The sequence below is a fragment of the Sarcophilus harrisii genome, chromosome 3, assembly GCF_902635505.1.
Source record: "Sarcophilus harrisii chromosome 3, mSarHar1.11, whole genome shotgun sequence".
Classification (NCBI taxonomy): domain Eukaryota; kingdom Metazoa; phylum Chordata; class Mammalia; order Dasyuromorphia; family Dasyuridae; genus Sarcophilus; species Sarcophilus harrisii.
In genome coordinates, this window is record NC_045428.1 from 468,124,118 (window position 1) to 468,145,286 (window position 21,169).

General features: G+C 35.2%; 1 protein-coding gene across 1 annotated transcript in view; it reads left to right on the top strand.

Annotated features, from left to right (window-relative positions):
• Positions 1 to 14,671, top strand: part of ENDOD1 (endonuclease domain containing 1) — a 33,041-nt gene extending 18,370 nt beyond the window's left edge. The window contains exon 2 of the mRNA XM_003764309.4: positions 9,039 to 14,671. Coding sequence (XP_003764357.1) covers positions 9,039 to 10,238 — 1,200 coding nt within the window. The 3' untranslated portion in view covers positions 10,239 to 14,671. The remainder of the gene's footprint in view (positions 1 to 9,038) is intronic.
• Positions 14,672 to 21,169: the final 6,498 nt, after the last annotated feature.

Here is a 21,169-nt window from a genome sequence, read left to right on the forward strand (position 1 = left end):
GTCTGCTGTTCATGTGTTAAGCAGGAAAACAAGTTATCTTCAGGGCCTGAAAAAATCATCCTGGTGTTCTTTTTTTTTTTGTCCCCTTTCTCTTATTGCTACTGGCTTTGACTTTTTAAAAATCTTTGTCAGATAGAGTGTTGTATTTGCAAATTCATTTTGAGAACAAAAACTTAACAAATTCTTAAGGAATTTGAGATTCAAAGTTTAAATAAGATATGATGTCTGCTTTCATGGAGTTTCTAGTCCACTCCACAAATACTTATCATATATGTTATATGATAAGTTCATTAGCAAGTCACCAAAGTATTATAAGTCTTGGGGCAATATTATTTTTTGAAAGGGCATCAGAGAAGGTGGTATCTGAGTTGATGTTTAAAGGGCAGTTTGTGATATAAGAGAAAAAGAGGGGAAAGGAAGGTTTTTTAGATAGAGCTAACAGTATGAGCAAAGGCACAAAGGAGGGAGAGTACAGGGCATTGTCAGGAGAAAAGGAATAGTAAAGTTTAGTTAGAGTACAGGGTAAGGTTAATGGAGAGGTTGAAGGAGAATAATAAAAGTGATAAGAGATAAAGATAGAAAACTAGAATGATAGATTCTAGACTATGGAGGGTTTTGAATGTTAGACAATGAAATCCTATCTTTATTTGGAAGCCAATAGGAGGTACCAAAGATTTTTGAGCAGAGTGATGAGAGAATGTTTTGGAGCTACTACTGGACAGAACTGATTGTTAAATTTTCAGGATGAGTATTTAGTCTTGGAAACGGGCAAACACTATATTAGGGCTTGATTCATTGTTTGCGATTATCTAGAATTACGAAAGTGATAAGGTTTTGAGTATTTTTTTTTTAAATTGTTTGAGTCATTGAGTTATTTCAGTCATGTCTAAGTCTTCATAACTCCAGTTGGGATTTTCTTGGCAAAGATAATAGAATAGTTTACTATTTCCTTCTTCAGCTCATTTTATAGATGACAAAAGCAAGGCAAATAGGGTTGAATGATTTAACCAGAGTCACATAAGTTATTAAGTAACTGAGGATGGATTTGAACTCAGGAAGAAGTATCTTTCTGAATCCAGACTAATACTCTATCTCCTAGTCCATGTAGCTGTCCCCAAAAAAGTTATAGAGAAAATATTAAAAATACAGATTAAATGTAAAAGTATGACCTAACTGTATTATCTCCCTGGAGAACTGGTTGTTAAATATTTACCAGCAAACTACTGGATATAAACAGCCACTATTTAAAGCAATAAGCATTTATTATCATTGTGCTAAATGTAGATGGCATACAAATACAAATCAAGGGAAAAAAAAGATGTTCTTTCTCTCAAGGAACTAAGACAATATAGTAAAAGGAGCTGAAAAAAAAAAAAAAACAACCAACATGGGGCAAAGCCCAAAGTCTGAGCTTTTCCTCAAAATGGAAGTTTTAGAAAGAATACAGCAATGAGAAAAGGAGAACATAGGAACAAGAGGAGAAAGCAGCTAAAATTTGGCGGCAAAGTAGGGAGAATGACTCATGGCATTCTGAGATCTTTTTCAAATTGGAAGTTCTAGAACAAACTCAGCAATGAGAAGAAGAAGGGCACAGATAACGCTATTTTGGGAGTTTGGACTTATGGTCCTGGAGCTCAGGAGAGAATTAGATCAGAGGCATTGATCTGGGTGTTATTTGAACAAAAATGGTGGTTGAAATTAAGGGAGTGAGTTAGATTTCCAAGGGAAAGTGTGAAGAGAAGATCTCAGGTCTAGGCCAGACTCCTAAAGAATACCTACAAAAAAGGGCTAGGAGAAGAATGAATGAGAATGAGAAATAGTGGTGAGGAATGGTAATAAATTACATGAGCAGTCACTTGGGGAATGAGTCAGAAGGGAGTTTGTGTATATCACCAAAGCAGAGCACTCTTGGAGACCAAACAGTGGCCTGGTTTCATATGAAAAAAGGCAGGTATAGGCCAGAGACCTATGGGAATTTGAAATCATCTCTTACCTCCTAGTCATGCTTTTCCTCTGGGAAACTGTTGTCAGTAGATGACAAAAAATGCAATAATTAGATCATTGAGCAGTCCCTATTGAGAGTCTGGAAAAATACATCTACTCTTCTTGTTTCAAAGCATAAAGGGGAAAATAAATCTAACTTTTGTAATCAAATATTACTGATAATCACATTCATAATATGTCACATATACTACTTGGATATTTTATGAAAATTAGATTAATTTTTAAATTAAATTTTTTACATATTCATTTCTTTAGCAAACATTTATTAAGAGCTTATTTCATTCCATATACTATAGATCTTTCCCACATCATTTGTCTAAAAAGATATCTAAATGTATCTAGTTATTGAGGAAGTAAATACAATATGGACAAGAGAATGCTAGCTAGTATGTCTTACTCAGCCCATAGTATGAATAATGAAATAGGAGCACAGAAGAATTAAGCTTAGCAGTGAGATAGTACAGTAGATAGTGTGCCAGACCTGGAGTCAAGCAGACTTGAGTTCAAATACAGATTCATACACTAACTAGCTATGGGGTCCTTCACCTGTAAAACAGAGATACCATCAACTTCCCAGGGTGCTTGTGAAGATAAAATGAAATAAAATTTGTAAAGTATTTATAAACATTAAGGTGCTATATAAGTGCTGTCATCATCATTATTATCATTATATTATGCTATATATACATATGTGTGTGTATTTATATATAGATATAGATATAGATATAGATATAGATATCATATGTTATGGCTTAATGGTCACATTATTGTTTAGGGTCACATAGCTGGTATATGTTAGAGCTAGAATACAAATCCAGGTCTCTTATTAGAAGACCAACTCTCACCATACTGCCTCCACTAGGAATATTTAATGTGGAGAGTTGCTTATTTCATTACTCTATTGTGCTTCTCAGCTCTTCTGCTAAATAAAGGATGTTTTATTTCAATTAATCCAAAGTTTTGTTTTCGACAAAATATGCTGAGAGTCAAAATAACGTCCATTACTTTAATGACGAAAATCAAATTAGATTTCCTAAAAATTGTTTATTCTGAACTTAAAACATAAAAAAGAACATTTCCAAATACACAACAGAGCTCCCAAAAGGTTTTATACAAAACAGTAAATCTCTATTTCCTACTTCTTGCTTGATCATAATAAATTTCATAAACTTCTTGTCTATACTTCCTTCTGAACATCCTTCTATTTTCTTCTGTACATTTAAAAAAAAATGTCAATAACCTTCTTTACATCATTATTACTTTGTTCTCTTGGACCTTACCCCTTTCAATTAAAAGTTGAGAAAAACAGAAAAGCCCTTTTAACAAATAAATTTAGTCAAGTAAAAAACATTCATGTTGGAGTCGTGTCCAAAAATACATCTCTTTCAGCATCTAGGATAAATGCCAGTGTTTACAACTTAAAGACTTTTGACCATGAGACTTGAGGCTTTACTGATCCTTAGTTCTTGCTTAATGTTCTGATCACATGGCTATTATTATAATTAAGGAATGCAAGTTTGTATTTCCATGGTGCTTTTCACCCAGCTAGGAGCCGAGGCAATATTTTCTTAATTCTTTTTTTTTAACAACATCATGTTTCCTCCCACTATCACGCCTTCTTTCCCAGAGAGCCATCTCATATAACAACTAATATTTTTAAAGACAAAGAAAAAGATGCAAAAATCAGCATAATTAATACATCAAAATGTTTGAAATTATATGCAATATACAACATTTTTGAACCACCCACCTCAGCAAAGGAGTATGGTGGAAATGTCTTACTATATCTCTTCTTCCAAATCATGCTTATCCTTAAGAATTTTGCAGCTGAGACAATATTCTACAAAAGGAATGGAATTTTTAGCTCTCTTCCACGACAGCCAAGTTATGTAGTAGGATATGGGGCTAGAGAGCTTTTTAAGTCCATGCTTGGCTGTGAGAAAGGATGAAACTATAGAAATATCACCTTATGGCTCCCTCTGCAGTACATTTTCAATAAACTGTTGTTTGATTTGACTTTTCCCTTCCTTTCACTCATTCTGCCTTCAAGAAAAATCCTGGTGAACCAAAAAGGAATGCATACCTATTACCTCTCTGCAAGGACTGGTTCCATTTTGTGGGCTACTCTTGGGTGTTTGGATAAGAATTTAATGAGCTCCATGCATTTATAACATACCTATGTGCAAGGAACTGTGCTTCCTTTTCCTTACCCTCCTCCCTGCATGCCTGCACTGTAGGTATATATGAGCATGAATAAATACAGTTTTTGTCTTCTTCTTGCTTATAGTCCAGTTGTGTAGAGAAGATGCATATATAAAAATAATATCCTGCCCTGCTGAGACCACTGAAAACAAGGGAGGGAGCACAGAGAAGAGTGTTCATTGCAGAAAAGGGGAAGTAGAACAAAGCATTTCTCAATAATCTCAAAAATCTCCCAGTGCCTTACATTGTTAAATCAAAATAAGGATGTAAGTTGACCATTAGAAAACAAGTCCATCCTTATATCCCAAAGAGATCTTAAAGGAGGGAAAGGGACCCACACGTGGAAAAATGTTTGTAGCAGCCCTTTTTGTAGTGGCAAGAAACTGAGTGGATGTCCATCAATTGGAGAATGACTGAATAAGTTATGGTATATGAATGTGATGGAATATTATTGTTCCATAAGAAACAATCAGCAGGATGATTTTAGAGAGTCCAGGAGAGATCTACATGAACTGATGCTGAGTGAAATGAGCAGAACCAGGAGATCATTGTATGCAGCAACAACAAGATTATATGATGATCACTTCTGATGGATGTGACTCTTTCTAACAAATGATATGATTCAGATCAGTTCCAATAATCTTGTGAGGAAGAGAGCCATCTACATCCAGAGAGAGGATTAGGAGAACTGAGTGTGGACCACAACATAGCATTTTCACTCTTTCTGTTGTTGTTTGCTTTCATTTTGTTTTCTTTCTCAGGTTTTTTTTTTTCTCCTTCTTGACCAGATTTTTCTTGTATGGCAAGATAACTGTATAAGTATGTCTATATATATTGGATTTAACATCTATTTTAATATATTTAATATGTATGGGATGAGCTGCCATCTAGGGGAGGGGTGGGGGGAAGGAAGGGAAAATTTGGAACACAAGATTTTGCAAAAGTCAATGTTGAAAAATTACCCATGCATATGTTTTGTAAATAAAGAGCTTTAATTAAAAATAATAATAATAAAAGTAAAGAAAACAAGCCCACCCAACTCCACTAATTTTTTTTAGTGATACCTTTTATTTTTATGTAACTTCTGTTTCTAATATATCACTCCCCAATCCACTTAGCTTTCCCTTGCTACAAAAATTTAAAAAGCAATTTAGGAAAACCGGTAACATTTCGGCTAATAATATATGATATATTCCATACTCTTATTCACCCATCTATGCAAATACAGAATAGAAATGTATTTTTTCAACTTTTCTATTACCAAATGTGCTCATTATATTTGTATGATGTTAGGTTTCTGTGTTTGTTTGGGGTTTTGGTTGTTGTTGTTCTTTCCATTTACATTATAGTTGTTATATATAATATTTTCCTGTTTCTGTGTAATTTACTAAGAATATGTATTTCCATGCTTCTCATTTGTTTTCATATTCATCATTTCTTATGGTGCGATAATATTCCATTGCTTCTATAAACCAGAATTTTTTTTAGCCATTCCACTGAGAAATCAATGTGTACTTACTTTCCTGATTTTTTGCTGCTATACAAAAAAGCTATGAATATTTTGGTCTATAAATGCAAATATCAGTCATTTAAAAAATGTCATCAACAAATTAAATTCAAACAGAACACAGTTAAGATTAAATTTTGCCCTGGTTTGGATATTTTAAATGTGCTTAAGTGTGTAAGAATCAACACTAAACTCAGTATCTTTTCCCCAGTTTGATTTAACTGCCCTCATTAAAGCTATACATGTGTTTATCCACACCACAACATATACACTTTTACTATAAATGTGTGCCTTAAATTGTAGCCAACAATTGGAGAGTTTCTGTTGATTGCTTGAATTGCAGTCCTAATTTTTATGAGTGTGTTGAGATCAACTTTTCTTGTTTTCATTCTAATGTTTAGTTATTCCAGTCTAACTGACAAATTTGCCCCAAAGGAGTCATGAAATATATAGAAACATGAAAAAGTAAAAACAAGTCTAAGGATATGGGGGGAACCTTTTTTTTTTTTTTGGAAGTTTTCCAGTTGACAGGATTTGGGGCTGTTTGGACTGATATGGGAATATTGTTAAAGAGAGAGCTAAGTCTTTGCAAACCTTTACCTCTATATAAATGAGGTAATATTTCATCCCTTGATGACCTCTCTATGTGTCAGATTCTGACTCAATGAAGGAGTGGGAAGAGTTAGGACAAATAGTAACAGACGTGGTATTCTAGTGTGCAAAGATTTTATAAATCCTAAAGATGAATACATTCTGATTCATACCTGCATGCATACTTTCAAGTACCCTTTATACATTTATAAACTCCCATTTGGCATTTAAAACCCTTAATTATCTGGCTTGGATCTATCTTTCATAGCTTCTTTCACATTGCTTACTCCCCTTGTATTCACCGATCTTCAGCTAATCCTGTCTACTTGGGGTTTCCCATATATAATATTTCAACTTTTGGAGGCAAAGGATCTCTCCAACATAGAACTTTGCCATAGTAGGTGATTAACAAATTTATGTTGAATTGAATTGGAAATAGTTATTTCTTAGTGTGAGATAGCTGACTTTTGATGAAGTAGAGCTGATCGATGGGCATCCTTGTCTTTGGCATTAGTTTCTAGAAAATCCTTCAGAAAGTCCTACCAAAGATAATATTTCTATATTATTACCATTGCAATGGTAGGTGAACATATGTGCAAAATTGTTGTGTGACTGATTGTGCCAGCCTGCAGACTGTAATGGTAGAAAGCATGTCCTGTGCTACAGACTGGATCATATTTTGATGGATGTTCTGATGGTTACTCAGGCAAGCAAAAATAACCTTACATAACATTTTTTGGGCCTGATTTCAGTAATTCTTCACATTACTACTCACAATCACCATTTAGGTTATGCAGTTCCACTAAGTACAGGACAATTTTATTGTAACTTTTACCTTTCTAATTGGATGTTTTGTTTTGTTTGAACCTATGATTTCACCATGTGGGAAACTCCCTGCTGAAGAAACTTCTCCCAGTGCAGATCAGCAACCATTCTGCAATTTAGAAAGTTAAGAGGAAAAAACTTCTCCCAATGCAGATCAGCAACCATTCTGCAATTTAGAGAATTAAGAGAAGGGACTAGTATGTAAAGAGATTTCCTGTATTTTGGATATGTCAAAGGTGGAAATCAAATATAGGTCATTCTGATTCTGAGGCCAGCTGTCTGTACACTGTGTCCAGTTACCTCTCTCTGATTCTTTAGGTTTTTAATCAATAACACTGGTATCATACATCTTTATTCCAAAATACTAGGCTAAATTGGATAAAATGATTTTTTGCTTAATGTTAAAAATCACTGTTGTAATTCCTGAAATTGCAGGACATTTTAAAATATTTCTGCTTCATAATGACCACATTAAGGTCTTTCATTATAATCCCTGTCAGAATTAACATGTTTCTATTTCCCCCATGATCCATTTTTAAAAACCAAATTTCCTATCCATTCTTTAAAGCCCAACTGAAATGTTACCTCCTTCACAAATGAGTGACTACTCTCCACATGGTGATGACTTTCACCTTATAGTGTAAGGACAACATCATAGTATACTTTGTTCTGCTATTATGTCTTGTTTTCTTTTTAGTTGTTATAGTATGGGTCATTTTCCTCTTTTATCTTTATTTGAGTATTTTTTAATTTACTTGATATTTTACTTTTCCCAGTTACATGTAAAATAATTTTTAACATTTGTTTTTAAAACTTTGATTTTCAGATTCTCTCCCTTTCTTCCTCTCTACTTCCAACCCACATTGAGAAGTTATACAAATGTTTCCATACAAGTCATGTTATGAAAGAAAACATTATGTTATTATTTCTAATGACTTCATCATGTCATGTTATGTATTGAAGTTATGGATCATGCTTTTACTAAGCTGGAAGTCACATGTGAGCAAGGATACTATGATTTAAGTTTTTTTTTTTCCCTCTCTTGTCATTTTTACCTTTGATATCCCAGGGGAAAAAATAAAAACAAAATTCTTGTATCAAATTATTCATTGTTAGGAAAAACACATTTCCATATTGTCTTTAACGAAAAATATGTGTCGTTTTGCATAGTTTAGCATCTCTCTATCAGGGGGTAAGTAACATTGTTTGTTCATTATCATTCTTATGGAATCATAATTGAGCATTGGTTTGATCAAAGTTTTTAAGACTTTCAAAGTCTTTTTATTTTTATAGTATTGTTGCCATAGTATAAAATATCCTCTTGATTCTATCCTTTTTACTCTGAATCAATATATACAAGACTTTCCATGTTTCTCTGAAATTGTCTCCATCAGAACATTATATAATGTAACACTAATATTGTGTGATGATAAATTATGAATGTCTTAGATGTTCTCAACGATACAATTATCCAAGACAGTTACAAAAGATTTTTAATGAATGCAAAATACTATGCATATCCTGAGAAAGAAATGATGGAGTCTGATTGCAGACCAAAGCATACTATTTTTCACTATTTTTTTCATTTTTTTTTTGGGTCTGTGGAAATGTTTTACATGATTGTACACATACATATACAAAAGGAACTATTTCCATCATTTCCTACAGTACAGTATTATTCTGTTACATTTATATACCATAATTTATTAAGCCATTTCTCAATTGATAGGCACTCCAATTGTGTTTTTATTTTTTTCCAACTTTGTACTTCCCCTTTTGTCCAGCACTAGCATACAGCATACAGAAGGCACTTATTATCCATTGAATGACTATGTTTTCTTTGAAAGAATATGACATGTTTTATGGGCTTTTGATTTAACTAAATATGGTGTTCCTTCTTATCTTTCAGATAGATGATCCCAAAAGCAACTTTGGAGAAATGATGATTGAAGAAGATGCCGTTAGCTCTGTAAATAATCTTGGAAGCAAACAGGCCTTAAGTTCTGACTACCTGGATTCTGAGTATCAAAAAGGACAACTATACCTCAGTTCTCTTAACAGTGATGATTTTCAGGTGGCAACATATACCCTCACAAATGCTGCACCTATGACTCAATCATTCAGGGAAAGGTGGTACATGAATGTGAATAGCCTAATGGACCTTGCCTTGGCCCCGTATTGTGGAAATGGAGATGACCTCTATGTCATTACAGGAGCAGTACCCTCAGACCACAGACTTAAGGACAAAGTATCTGTCCCTGACTTTGTTTGGTTGGCTGCTTGCTGTGCTGCTCCTGGAGGATGGGCTATAGGATTCATCAAGCGTGTGAGGGATGGGGATATCATAGAAGATGTGATGGTAAAAGATCTTGAAAAGCTGCTTCCATCTGGGACTCAGCTGTTCCAAAATAATTGTAGGGAAGCAGACCAAGACACAGAGAAAATGAAAAAAATATTTGAAAAAGTTAACCATGTACAGGATGAAGAGAGAATGGTCCAGGCTAAGTCAAGTTCTAGCCAATTATCCAGTACTCGGAACAAACGATCTGTTGCGTCATTGCCAGAAGAAGCCAATGAGAGCAGTCTTCTTAGAACAATTGGGAGCATTGTTGCCACGCCTTTTGTCAAGCTTTTCCAATTAATATACTACCTTGTAGTTGAAATTCTGAAAAATGTTTTCTATTGCCTATGGTACATTACCAAGCAAGTTATAGGTATTCTGGAAAATGGAATCCACAGAATGTGTTCAGCAACTGTGTCATATATCATGACCATTGGGGAAGAACTGGTGAGCATTCCCTGGAAAGTAGTCAAAGTCATCGTCAAAATCATCAGGGCTTTTCTACGCATTCTCTGCTGCCTGCTGAAAACCATTTGCCGAATTCTGAGTATCCCTTTCAGAATCTTTGTGGACATTGTTAGTTTCCCCATGTATACAGCTTGTGCCATCCCAACTGTTCTTAAAGATATTGCTGTAGGCCTGGGAGGCACTTTCTATCTCCTTCTGAACACCATCTTTGGCACTATTGGCAGCGTGTTTCATGTGTTTTTTAGTGTTTTTAAATGGATTGGCTTTAAAGTATCTTATGACAACTCTGGGGAGTTGTAGAAAGAAGAATGGAACAGGAGAATCCATCCACTGAGACTGTGACTTTTTGTAAGGGAGAATCAGAATGATTACTCTTTTCAACATGTGGCTTCCTGCTCTTACTTCATATGGCATTTTGGGCACTGATAATATTGCAAATTCACTTAGAAGTTAAGGGGAAGCTGCCTCTGATAGCAAAGAAATGATAGTATGATTTAGGATTTTCTGCTAGTAAAGTGTCAAGGGCTGAAAGTTGAGGGTTAACTAATCCTTATGGCTTGATAGTTTAATTTGGTCAGATGGTAAGTTCTTTACTACTAATAAGTTAGAGAAATGACAGTTGCCTTTTTCTCAGAAAGTGGCTTACACCATAGGAGATATGTGTTCTCTTAGTGATAATTGAGAATCAGAGGGAGTAAAATATTCAACTTAAGTGTTTTCTGAAACCAGGGGAAAGGAATTTGTTTTTTTTGAGATTTAATTCCTCTCATCTAATCTAACTGAATGCAATAAAATCAGATGTTTGTAGCTGATTCATGAATCGTCTTCCAACATCATGACTTTGGAGCAATATAAAACTTGCCAGCTTAAGATGTTGAATGTTTCACTACCATTGGATGAGAGGATTGCCATAATCTAAAAAACTTCTTTGGACTTTCAAAGCCCCCCAAAATCTAGTTGTGGTTTTTAATTTTTCTCAGTTGAACACCATTACATAGTCATCACAGATAATGAATGTTTTTGCAAAATATGAGGTGGGAAAGTAAGTCCAGAATTCTCTTGGCAAAAGTATAAGATTCCTCTTTAAGGCAAATAATCCAAGAAGGATAAGAATTCAGTATCAAATCTTTGTTTGGTCTTATATAGTTTAGTGAGTTTATGGAATCTTTCACCAAGCCGAGAAACTGTTACCAGCTTAAAGGTGACCTGAAAATCTCATGCCAAGAATCCCTCACCATCAGTTAATATGATTTACTAAGTAAATTTGGGCTTCTGTACAAGTCAATTTAATGAACACATTCCCTTATACATCAAGGCAAATGATAAAACTGAAGCACTTTAAATAGGTCCCTAAAGAATTATTTTGGTTAGAGGGGAAAAAAAGGCTTACACTCAGAAGAATTCCAATTCATGTATTTTCAGTTAGTATAATAGAGGGGAAAAAAAGCTAAAAAGCTTCTCAGGAGACTAGATCCTTATTTAAGAAATGCCTCATGGGAAAATACTCTTTTGTGGGCAATAGGTCAATGGATTTAAGACTCTTACAATATATCCTTTAGGTCACAATCTACTAGGAAATTAAATTTTTCTCACAATCACAGATGTCATGCAAGTAAACATCTCTATTTTCCTACCTCTTAAAGACAAATTCATTAATTCAAAACCTTTGAAGGAAGCAAAACCACACTCCTCAGGATTTACTCTGCTTCTGACACTGGATCATTGCCCATGGCAATGATTGAATAATAAAGAAAAAATGAGGGGTCAGAGGAAGAGCTGTGAATAAGGAGGAAATTGGGTATGAAACCCTGACACCAGAGGCATCTGCCCTTTGTATTTTATCATCATAAAGTCAGGTTTATAAATTAACAGGCAGGAAGGAAACATTTTTACTGTAGATATAAAGACTAGTCATTTGTATTGGGATGGTGACTGGAAAATGTTAGTGCAATAGGACTGAAAATAAGATCAGTGCATTTAATTTAAAAAGAATTATAACTAGCCAGGTAAAATCATGATAGATCCATGATGTGAGACTTGGAACACAACTCCTGGACAGGCTCGAGATTGGAAAATATAGTCCATATTTAGATTTTTGATTAATTTAACAATGTTCAACCATATGCTTCCATTCCACAAGTATATGTGGCCAGACAAAACTTTCCATTGGTAATATGATACAATGGAAGGAGTATTGATTCTGAAGTGAGAGGATCTGGGTTTAAATCCTGGATAAGTTACTTAGTCCCAGTGGGCCTCCATTTCCTCATCTATAAAATAAAGGGATTGGATTGTTTGGCTTCTGAGGTGCTATCTGATCTGGGTCTATGATCCTATGAACAATGGAAGTGATTAGAAACTGGTGGTATTTTGTATTAATGAAACCGATTCATAGAGAAAGGAAGCAATATAGTCTTTGAATCTTAGAGTTGAAAGGGACATTCTCATTTTATAGATCAAGAAACTGAGGCCCACAGAAGATAAATGGCATCTTTAAGATTACAAAGCTAGTTGTGGTAGAATCTGGATAACTTGGATATCTTGTCTTCTCTTACATTAGGTTTATTCCAGTGTTTATTTCTGGCTTTTGTAATGTAAGAGCAGACAACTGATCCTATATGCCTGCAGCACCATGACCAACCCTACTGTGGTGTTCTAAACATGTTTAGTAACTAAAAAAATAACTTATTTAACTCTTTGAGTTCATTGCATTATACATATTATGGCCTTCTTGAGAAACTTGGAAAAGGAGAAGAAAGCAAAATGTCTACCAGTTAGAAAATTGAGGTAGCCATAGTTGCACTGAGCATGTCTACTGTATTTGCCAATCCTCTCTGTTTGCTGAGACTGGTTTGATGTTGTCATTAAGTCCTGCCAAGGGATCAGCTTAGGGAATAGCACTAATAGAGCCATTTTGCTTAGGCTTTGATTGAAGGGCAGTGGAGACTTAGGATTATGAACTTTATTTCTATGTTGAGGATTTTGTTGTTCTTTCATACTCATTGTAGCTTTGTGGAAGGATTGTGAATATGTGATTTTATTTTAATTACTTTTTTGGGATGGGGGAAAAAGTCCAGATTTGTGACTCCTTCAATGTATGGAATCTCAGGTGTGGAAACTTCCTACATCTATGCAGGTAAATATCTATAAAGCAAATAGCTGTAGAGAATTTAAAAGACAACCTAAATCACATAGCTCAGAGGCAAGACCTGAACTGGACCTTCTTTGGTGCCAGAGCTGGCTTTCTATCTATTCTGTCAGGCTACCTCTCAAAGTCCTGATGAAGAAACCTTTTATCCAATTTGGACATTATCTAGATCCTTTTTTCCCCTTTCTTATTCCCCGATCCCATCCAACTTTTTTGGTTACCTCATTCTCTGTATAACATTTCCAATTAACTAGGTACTAGGGAACTGAAGAAAAGTCAGAAGAAGGGAGAGATTCTTAATAAGTGACAATTTGACCTTTGGGAGTTTACTACTCAAGACTCAAGGCATGGTATAGAATACACTGTGGGAACTCAATAAGCAAATGCTTATTGACTGACTGCAACTTGTTAACAAGTCTGGTGATGGCTGACTGGAGAAGGAAGCTACTAGCTCAAATCAGGTTTAGGAATTACCTGTTTATTTCATCAAACCCTGTTCTCCTTGTTCCATATTAACTCAAACAAAAGCACTGATTTCCAAACGTAACTTTCATTTCTTTTGCTTTGAAACTTGAGAACATTTGTGAAGAAAAGAAAATGACTATAACCACAAGGCAAGTATTAGAAATATTTTTTCAAGGTCATGTCTCTGGAAACAATCTTTGGCTCAGCCATTTCAGAAATAACAGTATTAGTGATGTTTTTATATGAATGAGACTCTAAGGGCTCTTTTCTCATAGATTTTGTCCTGCATTGACAACAATGCTGATAACTATCTTTATCGATTACTAAAATCCCCACTGTCTGAAGGGAAAAGGCACAGCATCTAAAAGAAATTGGACTTCTCTTGGGCTCTGTATCTCAGTCTTTCTTCTTTGCAAATGACAGAGATAAAGGCAGGAAATCTTGGCTGCTTCCCCAGTGCCAGCTGGGGCTTGTGTCTCATTGTGTCTTGTTCTGTGTTTGGCAGCTGCTTGGGATACAATAAATGCTACAAAGAAACAACAACTTGCTGGTAACAATTTCGTAATACTCCTTAAAATGTGGGTCTTGCTGTACCAAATATTCCCAAGTTTTTCAGTTCCACCCCAGGCAGGCACTTTGCATGATATATTGACTGCTAATTAGGACCATAGAAGCCCATCCAGATTAAGAACAATAACATCTAAACATGTATATATCAATATTGAAAACTTGCCCAAACACTTCTTTTTTTTTTTTCCCTTTCAAACAGAAGGCCTGACAAAAACTTGTAAAGTACTCATGGCAAGCAATAGCTTGGGTTTTTTCTGTTCTCCTTATTTGTGTTTGAATATGGCATAAGCTTGACTTCATTGTTGATAACTCCATAATAAATAATAATAATTAAATAATCCTATTTTTTTTTAAAAAACTAGATTGTGGATTGCCTTTTGTTAATCAACTAAACCAAAGGGCAGCAGTGACTATTAAATCTGAATTGTACTGAAACCTTGTGGCCATCCTTCCTTGATTCTATGCTCCATTTGGAAAATTTGCCAAATCTTAATCTGGAGTTATTTGCTGCAAAGGTCTTAGAATCAAAGGTTGTAAGAGTTACAATGAAGCTAAATGTAGACTCTTACAGTAAGAAAATGCTGAATTTGGGATGAAAATACTTAACTTTCATCTCCTAGTTCTGCTATTTAACCCCTATGTGATGTCATTTAGTAACCATTGGGCCTCAGTTTACTATTTGTAAATGAACAGGTTGACCTAGATTATTTATAAGGTTCCTTCTAGGGTAGCTAAGTAGTATTGATGGATTGAGCACAGGACTTATGAGTCAAGAATACCTGAGTTCAAATATTCATGTTGTTTAGTCATTGTAGTCATGTCCAAGTCTTTGTGACTCCATTTAAGATATTCTTGGGAAAGATACAGAGGTATTTTGAATTTCCTTCTCCAATTCATCTTACAAATGACAAAACTGAGGCAAACAGGATTAAGTGACTTGCTCAGGGTTACACACAAGTATCTGAGGTGAGAGTTGAACTCATTTCTTTCTGATTCCAGGCCAAGCAATCAGTCTGTACACAGTACCACCTAGGTACTAGCCTTTGACATGACTAATTATGTGACCCTGCATTACTAACCTTTCTCTGAACTCTACTTTCCATAATTGTAAAATAAGGATAATTATAAGGTTGTTTTGAGGATAAAGCGAGATAGGATATATAATGCACTGCATAAATGCTATCATTGTCATTAACCCAACTTCATCATTTAAAGAGGAGGAAACAAGACAGAATGTGAAATGACTAGCTCAAGTTACATGGGTGGTAAAAAGCAAAGCTACTAGTTGAACATAGAACTCCAAGACTAGTATCCTTTCCACTCTAACAGCTGTCATGTAGCAAATTTAATAAAAATCAGTAAATCCACTCAAAAACTGAGGTGCAAGAAAACCAGTACATACAAGGCAGATCTAGGACAGGCTTATAGACATTATTTTAAATTGTGATGTGGCAAAAAGAACCCTCGACTTAGAATTCTCCTTATTTGTGCTTGAATATGGTATTCAAAACCATATACTGATGTGAGCAAATCCCTCAAGTCCTTTGAGCCTCCATATCTTCATCTATAAAATTAGAATGATGATATCACATCTTATATACTGTTTTCCTCATAAGGTTATTATGAAGAAAGAAATGTTACTTATTATTATTACTATTATTGTTGTTGTTCCATATAGTATAATGAAATGCCTCCCTGGATTCAGTAATCCCAACTAGGCCTAATCACCGGACCACTGTTCAGGATGAACAGGAAGATTTTTTGTTTATTCTCCTGGAGCAAAAGAGATGCATTCAGAGCTTTGTGTGACCAAGACTGATATCATTTTTAAATTTTAAATTACTCTTTAATCTTGTTGTGATGACAGTCTAAGCATCTCATACCACAGGACCAAGGTTATAGAAGTGACTGTGTTTTAACAAGAACAATTGCTTATTGTGTTTCACTTTTTGTCTTCTCTTACTAGAATGTAAGCTCCTTGAGAGCAGAGATTATATTTGCTTTTGTATTTGTATCCTTAGTGTTTAGCACATTGTTCAGGACATAGTAAGTGCTTAATAAATACATTTCCATCCATCCATTCATTCATTCTGCAAACAAATTGTATGCATTATTTCATTACATCCTCACAGATCTGTGAAGTAGTCCAAGTATCCTTATCTCTATTTTACAGATGAGAAAACTAAGTCTGTGAAAGGTGTGATTTGCCCCAAGGCACAAACTTTATTATTCAAGATTTGAACTGAAGTTCTACAAATATTTATGGCAACAGCTTTGAGCAGATTCTAAGGCCAACTTGCTATTATTGCTATTGTTATCTTCCTCATCACCATCACCATCTTCATTGTTATCATCATTATTATATTACAATGAGGTTAGGTGGATAGAGTTCTGGGGCTGGAATCAGGAAGACATCATCATCCAGTCTCAGAGACTTACTACTTGAGTTACTCTGGGCAATTTACTTAATCCTGTTTGCCTCAGTTTTGTCATCTGTTTCTTTAAAATTGTCATCTAGAATTTTTCATCTGTTTCTTTAATCTTAACTATGACATTTTTAACAAACTTCATGATGTCTTAGGTCACACAACAATATCCAGCTGCCCAACAACTTTACATATCTTCCACAATCAGAATGAGCTGAAGAAGAAAACAGTAAACCATTATGCAGTATCTTTACCAAGAAATTCCCACATGAGATCATGGAGAGTGGAGAAAGACTAAAAAGTGACTCACCATCACTAACCGTATTTGGAGAAATTGATCCATGAAATAATTTCTTTGAGGAAATGTAGCATAGTAGATAGAAAATTGGCCTTAGGACCAAGAATTGAGTTAAGATTGCAACTCTGACACATCCTGGCTGTGTGACCCTGGACAAATATCCCCATTTCTAAATGTTCTAGAGTTCTAGTCAACTCTCTAAGACTGTGAGTTGCAGAGAAAGTGCTAATCTGCATTTGAAAAGGGAATTTCCTCCTGTGGGACTACCTTGCTTAAAAGAAATCAGAGTCTAGTCCTCATTCCTTTTCATAGAATAATAAAATGTTAAAACCAGAAGGAGTCTTAGAGAACATTTAATCCAAACTTCTTGTTTTACATGCTCAAGTCCAGAGAGGATGACTTCCTTGATATCACACAGAAAGTGAATGGCATAATCCAGAACTAAAATCCAGATCTCTTCACTTCCATTCTGATGCTTGTTTCACTATGATATTTTGGAAGGAGGGAGAGGGAAGAAAAGCTTTTATTAGGTGGCTACTGTGTACCAGGGACTATGCTAAGCACTTTACAAATATTATTTGATTCTCAGAACAACTCTGGGAGGTAGGTGCTATTATTATTTTCATTTTACAGATGAGGAAACTAGGGGTTATTATTATTTTCATTTTAAGATGGGTAAACTGAGGCATATAGAAGTTAAGTGATTTACCCAGAGTCACATAGCTAGTGTCTGAAGCTGGTTATGAACTCAACTCTTCCAGACTCGAGACCCAGCACTTTAACCATTAAATTGTATTGATTGCAAATAGAAGTTAAGTATGATATCTCAATAGGGTAGAGAGCTTAACCCAAAATAGATTTATTAGATACTTGTTTGAGAGGAGATGATGATGGGGATGGGAGGATGCAGGGAGATTAATAAAATCCTAGCCTGAATTGCCTAGGAATCTTTCCTCTTCTTTTGCTACAAGGCTAAGAGACCTTAGAGATCAATTAATAATCTTGTCCTACCCCTCCTTTCCCCCATTTTACAAGTGAGAATATTTAGGCCTCAAGAAAGGAAGTGTTTTAGGAATGTAGCAGTGCCTTAAAGATCATTAAGTCTAATCCCCTTATTTTCTCTATTCTATAGTCAGTAAGTCAACAAACATTTTATTAAATGATCACAAATGCTATGCTAAGTGTTCCTGAGTTTTAAAAAAGTCAAAAAATAATCCCTGCTATCAAGGAACTCACATTCTTTTTTTTTTTTTTCTTTTTTCTTTTGTCCTCCCATGATAATCAATTTTTTTTTTTTACTTTTTACTTTCAAAACACATGCATAGAAAGAACTCTGGGAAATGAATGTAAACCACAACATAGCATTTCTGTTTTTGTCTGCTTGCATTTTTGATTTAAATTTTTCTCTCAGGTTAATTTTACCTTATTTCTAAGTCCAATTTTTCTTGTGCAACGAAATAACTGTATGGATATGTATACATGTATAGTATTTAACATAAACTTGAATGTATTTAACATGTATTGAACTACCTGCCATCTAGGAGAGGGAGTGGAGGGAAGGAGGGGAAAAGTTGGAAAAGAAGGTTTTGCAAGGGTCAATGCTGAAAAATTACCCATGCATATATCTTGTAAATAAAAAGCTATAATAATAATAAAAAGAATTTAAAAAACCACATGCATAGTTTTCACCATTCACCCTTGTAAAAACTTGTGCTCTGATTTGTTTCTCCATCCCTTCTCCCACCCTTCTCCCAGATGGCAAGTAATCAAATATATTTGCACAAACGTGTGCAGTTCTTCTTCCATATTTCCACAATAATCATGCTACACAAGAAAAATCAGATCAAACAGGGAAAAAATAAGAAAGAAAACTAAATGCAAGCAAACAACAACAACAACAAAAATGAAAATACTATGTTGTGATCTACACTTAGTCCCCACAGTCTTCTCTCTGGATGCAGAAGACTTTCTTCATCACAAGACCATTAGAACTGGCCTGAATCATCTCATTGCTGAAAAGAGCCACATCCATCACAGTTGATCATCACATAATCTTGTTGTTGTTGTATACATAGTTTTCCTGGTTCTACTTACTGCCCTTAGCATCAGTTCATGTAACTCTCCCTAGGCCTCTCTAAAATCATCCTGCTGATAGTTTCTTATACAACAATATTCCATAATATTCATATACCACAATTTATTCAGCCATTCTCCAACTGATGGGCATCCACTCAGTTTCCTGTTTTTTGCCACTAGAAAGAGGGCTGCTACAAATATTTTTGCACATGTGAGTCCTTTACCCTTCTTTATGATCTCTTTGGTATACAAGCTCTCCAGAATGGTTGGATCAGGAACTCACATTCTGATGAGGAAATAGAGGACATATGTCTGGAGTTGGATTTTAACATGTGAAGAGTACTCTTCCTGACTTCAGACTTAGCATTTTATCCACCATACTATCTAATTGCCCATATACAGGGGAGACGGAAGAAAATTTCGGAAAGAAAAGTACTAGCCACTGGTAGGACCTAAAAAGGCCTCCTGAAGAAGGTGGGATTTGAATTACATCTGGAGGACAAACAGAGATGAGGAGGTAAGAGGGTTATTTCTATACTTGCCTCCTGTGCATTAATCTTTCTCCCAAATGGACTAATTGCTTGATTGAGTTACTGGAATGTTTAGGCATCAAAAAGAGAGAGAAGACATGTGTGACATATATGAATAACCAGTTGAGTGAGAATCTGGTGCCAGCAAATAAAAAGTCCCATGTGTGCCTCTGAACCCATGCAAATGCAAACTTATCTTACCTGGCATCTTAGAGAAGTGAACCCAGCAGAAGGCTCTTCTTTCAGTGAGTGTGATGGAGAAACAGGAGACATTAACTACAGAATTACTTTCTCAGTAACCGTACTTATATGTGAATTCCTTCACTTTATATTCTTACTTGTGATATATCTGGGCCATTCATCAAGCAAACAAACAACTTTTCCCAAAAAGCAGAATCAATAGATTTTGAGCCTTAGAGATCAATTAATAATCTTGTCCTACCCTTCATTCCCTCCATTTTACAAGTGAGAAAAATTGGGCTTCCAAAAAGGAAGTGATTTGTCTCCTGTTTTAGGAATGTAGCAGTGCCTTAAAGACCCTTTATACAACAAAGGCCCCGAGATTTGTGATTTGTCTAGAGTCACACAGTTATTGAGTGTTTCAGTCAGGATTTGAACTCAGGTATTCCTGACTATAGGGTCAGTGCTCTATTTACTCTACAAACTGGTCTCTCAGGTTCCATAGATAGTAAGTATCAGGCAATTTTGTCAGGAGAGGTACCAGTGTTGAGATGTGAAGAAAGTTAGAAATCCTTAGAGGTAGAATAGACGGTATGTATACTCCAGGAAAGAGGGACAGCCTGTGTGAAGGTACAGAGGTAGAATGAATATTGTATATTAAAAAAATCAAGATGTTCAAATCGACTGGACTGCAGAGTACATGTTTTGTTCAGTCATTCAATTGTGTCTGGCTCTTAATAACCCCATGAACCATATTATTTTCTTGGCAAAGATGCTGGGGTGATTTGTCATTTCCTTCTTTAGTCATGTTATTAGTCTTAAAAAGGTGACTCATATCAGATCATGAAGGGATATAAGCTTAAAAGCAAACCTTAAAGATCTAAATGAATTATGCTTATTATAATTATAATAATAATAATTATTATGGGAGTACAGTTACACTTAAGGTCAATAGATGATGATCTACCAATGAGTACTAAAAAAGAGCAGCCAGGTAAGAGGGAATGGATCCAAAGGTGGGAAATCTTATGTGCACCCTAGAGTTTGAAGGAGGAGAAAGGAAAAAGAGGATTCCATAGATTAAAATTCTCTGGGGGATACCAATCCTAGAGGGATAGATAGCTCTCAAGAGTGAAATCTGAAAAATAGAAACAGTTCCACTGAAGAAGCCAACAGGAAATCTGTCGAAAGAGACTGATATTAAGAGACAGGAATTCAACGAACCGTTTTAAAATATGCAGAATTTGGAAACAAAAAACAGGTTAGGGAAGATGAACCCCAAAAAATAGAGTGAAAAAATCTCATAATTAGCAAAGACCAAGAATATATAATAAAGGCAACAGAAAAGGGCTTTTTAAGGAGCACTGGGAAAGAAAGAATAAAGAAAGAAAGGCCCTTGAATGCACTTGGTTGACAAAGCAGAAAATTCTCTCTTGTTAAAAATCTCCAAATGAAGGTTGGAGGGCCATTTGGTGGGGATTCCTCTATAGACCTATAGAGGTCCTTTAGTCTCTAAGGTTTCTGACATTCCTTCCATC